This window comes from Vigna radiata, unplaced genomic scaffold, assembly GCF_000741045.1.
Source record: "Vigna radiata var. radiata cultivar VC1973A unplaced genomic scaffold, Vradiata_ver6 scaffold_428, whole genome shotgun sequence".
Lineage (NCBI taxonomy): Eukaryota > Viridiplantae > Streptophyta > Magnoliopsida > Fabales > Fabaceae > Vigna > Vigna radiata.
In genome coordinates this window covers 61,445-65,492 of record NW_014542177.1, presented here as the reverse complement: position 1 = coordinate 65,492, position 4,048 = coordinate 61,445, and the positions used below count along the sequence as shown (strand labels likewise).

At 52.0% G+C, this 4,048-nt stretch overlaps 1 protein-coding gene across 1 annotated transcript; it reads right to left on the bottom strand.

The window, feature by feature from the left end:
- Window positions 1–476: 476 nt before the first annotated feature.
- Window positions 477–3,665, bottom strand: LOC106779145 (uncharacterized protein K02A2.6-like). Its single transcript, XM_014667200.1, has 3 exons — window positions 2,043–3,665; window positions 1,642–1,743; window positions 477–1,529 (listed from the first exon to the last, which is right to left on the bottom strand). Exons 1-3 carry the CDS (start codon window positions 3,663–3,665, stop codon window positions 477–479), a joined length of 2,778 nt encoding a protein of 925 aa, XP_014522686.1.
- Between the last annotated feature and the right edge of the window lie 383 nt (window positions 3,666–4,048).

Below are 4,048 nucleotides of genomic sequence, written 5' to 3'. Positions count from 1 at the left end.
ATGCCTCGTATCATTTGACTTATAACTCAGTAAGTACATGCTTTATTGCGGTACAAAAAGAAAAAAAAAATTTTAACTGAAGTACAATTTGAGATGAGATATATTCCATGTATTTGGAATTGGCTTCCCGTCCAGACGCTCTAACCGGTAAGCCCCATTATTCAAACTTTCACTTATTCTGAATGACCCCTCCCAACTGGCCGCCAGCTTTCCATGAACCTTCTCCCTTCGAGCTTCCCCGACCTTCCTCCAGACAAGATCACCTTCTACCAAAAGCCTTGGCCGCACCTTGGTGTTGTATCTTCGTGCAACCAACCTTTTTAGTGCTTCTGCCCAGACTGCTGCAGTTTCTCTTCTTTCTTGTAACACGTCCAGGTTTCCCCTCAGGCCTTCTTCATTTGCCCCCGCGTGGTTCACCTGTCTTCTCAGTGTTTCCCCGCCCACCTCGACCGGCATCATTGCGTCCGTCCCGTAGGTCAGGTTGAACGGGGACTCTCCTGTTGCACCGTGGGGGGAACATGGTACCCCCATAGGACCGACGGTAACTCATCAACCCAAGCACCTTTTACCTCGCCTAACCTTCTCTTCAACTCTTGTATGATTATCTTATTCATTGCCTCTGCCTGGCCGTTCGTCTGGGGGTGCTCAATCGAACTGGTGACATGAGCTATGCCCCACTCTTGATAAAAAGCTTTCAATTTCTTATCTATGAACTGCCGGCCGTTATCCGTAATGACTGTTTTGGGCAGCCCGAACCGGCAAATGATCTTCCATACAAACTTCTGGACTTGGGTGGCAGAAATNTTTGCCAATGGTTCAGCCTCTACCCATTTAGTGAAGTAGTCCACTGCCACTAGCAAGAATCTCATCTGTGACCGCCCGGTAGGCAGGGGTCCGACAATGTCCATTCCCCACTGGGCGAACGGCCAGGGGGACAAGATACCTTGCAACTCCACCGCTGGCCCATGGAAAACGTTCCCGTGCTTCTGGCAGGCCTCGCATTTTTTGACGAACGCCATGCAATCCTTCTCTAATGACGGCCAGAAAAATCCTGCTCTTAACACCCTTGCCCGCAACATTCGTCCACCCGTGTGTCTCCCGCATACCCCCTCGTGCAATTCCTTCATTACATATTCCGCTTCCCTTTCCAGCAGACACTTCAGTGGAGGCGTAACATAACCCCTTCGGTAGAGGTCATCACCGATCAGGCAATACCGAGCAATCTTCTTGGTTTCCTCGGTATTCAAGGTTTCCCCATTATCTTGCTTCCGAATCAGCTGCACTATGTCGTCCTTCCAGGTATTCACTACTCGCTCGGTAGTGACGACGCAGCATTCTACTGTCGGCTTGGTTATTACCTGTTTGATCACTGAAGACAATCCTCCTTTCGTGACTCCGCCGGCCAGCTTCGAAAGTAAATCTGCTCTGATGTTTTCCGACCGGGGAACGTGCCGCAAAGTGAACTCCTTGAAGTTCGAGGCCAACTGTTTAGCCTTGTGAAAATACTGCAACAAGAGGTCATCCTTCACCTGAAAATTCCCGTTTATCTGCCCTTCGACCAGTTAGGAATCTGTTTGACATTCCAACCGACCTACCCCTAGGTCCTTGGCCAACTCCATCTCGATCAGCAGAGCCTCATACTCGGCTTGGTTGTTGCTGACTTTGAACTGGAACATCAACGATTGCTCCACCAGTATCCCGCTGGGTCCTTCTAAAACCACCCCCGCTCCTCCTCCCCTTCGGCTAGATTAACCATCAACCGAAAGTTTCCAGCAGAACTCTTCTTCTTCAGGGAGCAGATCGACAGCAAAATCTGCTAAGTGTTGACCTCGCACGGACCCCCGTGGTTCGTACTTCAAACTGAACTCCGACAACTCTACCGATCATCCTATCATCCGACTCGCTAAATCTGGTTTTCGTAGGATCTTAGCTATCAGGTAGTCCGTTCGCACCACAACCTGGAAACCTTGGAAATATGGCCGCAACCGCCGAGCGGCATAAATTAGGGATAGGGCCACCTTCTCCAACTGTTGGTACCTTACCTCTGCCTCCTTCAAGCTTCTGCTCACGAAATATACCAGTTTGAATTGTGGAACTTCCTGTATCAAGGCTGCGCTAATGGCTTCCTCCAAAACCGCTAAGTATACTTGCAGTTCGTGACCAGGCTCCGGCCGGCCCATTACGGGGGGCTGGGTAAGAACTTCTTTCATACGTCCGAAAGCCTCCTCGCTCTCCTCGTCCCAACATCCCTGCGCGGTCTTCTTCATAGCCCGAACGATCGGCCTTGACCGACCAGCCAGATGAGGGAGGAATCGTGACAGCGACGTCAACCGCCCTACCAACCTCTGTACTTCTTTCACCGTTCGGGGACTTCTCATCTCCAACACCGCCTTACACTTGTCGGGATTTGCTTCGATTCCCCGAGCGGTCAACATGTAGCCCAGAAATTTCCCGGCCCTTTCCCCGAAGGTACACTTAACAGGGTTTAAACGCATATCAAACTTTCGAAGTTGCCCCATGACTTCTTTCAAATCCGATAGGTGCTCCTCAACCGACCGGCTCCTAACCACCATATCATCAACGTACACTTCCATGCACCTGCCTATTTGCCCTTGGAAGACCTTGTCCATTAGCCTCTGGTACGTAGCCCCCGCGTTCTTCAGTCCGAAAGGCATGACCTCGTAATAGAAGGTTCCCTGCTCGGTAATGAAGGCGGTTTTGTCGCTGTCCGGCCGGTACATAGGTATCTGATTGTATCCCGAATAGGCATCCAGGAAACTCATCACCTCATACCCTGACACTCCGTCCACTAACGCGTCGATGTTCGGCAGGGGGTATGTATCCTTCGGGCAAGCTTTGTTCAGATCAGTAAAGTCAATGCACATTCTCCACTTACCGCTCGATTTCTTAACCATGACTACGTTGGCCAACCAGGTAGTATACTTGACTTCTCTGATGAACCCGGCCTCGATTAACTTCCCCACCTCCTCTCCTACCGCCCTTCTCTTCTCCATGCCTAACCTCCTTTTCTTTTGAGATACCGGTCGGGCATCTCGAAAGACGGACAACCTGTGTGAAATAACGTCAGGATGAATTCCTGGCATGTCTGACGCAGTCCAGGCGAATAGGTCCTTGTTCTCTACCAGCACCTCCTCCAACCTTCGCCTCTCGTCCTCCTGAAGGTCCTTACCAACCATTGTCACCCGGTCCTCATTTTCCAGGAGACATGGCTGGACTTCTCCCATCGGTTCCACCCGGTCGGTGGTGTCTTCCCTTGGGTCCAATTCTGCTGCCGATATAACCGCTCGGGTCTCGCATACCCTATGCCTTGGGGGTTGCACTCTTAACCCCGCTGCATAACACTCCCTAGCTATCCTCTGATTGGCTCGGACCGTCCGGATTGTGCCGTCATCTGCCGGATACTTCATTGCTAGGTGCGGGGTAGATACTATTGCTCCGAACGCGTTGAGACATGGTCGTCCCAACAATACGTTGTAGGAAGTGTCCGCCTCTACCAGGAGGAAACGCACTCTTAGCTCTTTCGCCCCCATATCTGCCCCCAAGCTCACCTTTAAATCCACATACCCCCTTGTGTCAACCCGTTCTCCTGCGAATCCCAAGATCTGCTCGTTAAACGGCATGATGGACTCGTCCGGTATCTCCATCTGCTAGAAGGTCTTCCAGTATAGGATATTGGCCGAACTCCCCTGATCGACCAACACCTTTCCCACACTGTACCGAGCGATGATAGCCGTTATGACCATGGGGTCGTCCTAGTCCGGGTCCGGCGCATGGAAATCCTCATCCGAGAATGTTATGGTCGGCATGGTTCTTCTGCCGATCCCCACCTTGTTCACGCTATGCAGGTTTCTCAGATGTCGCTTTCGGGCGGCCGAGGACGCCCCTCCTCCGGCAAATCCGCCGGAAATGGTGTTTATTACTCCCCTCAGAGGCCTATCTCCGCTTCCCTCGCCCTCCGTCCGTTCAGCGGTCGGCTGAGCCCTCTGACCGACCGGTAATTGACCCCTGTGTCTCCCCGTGGCCCCTC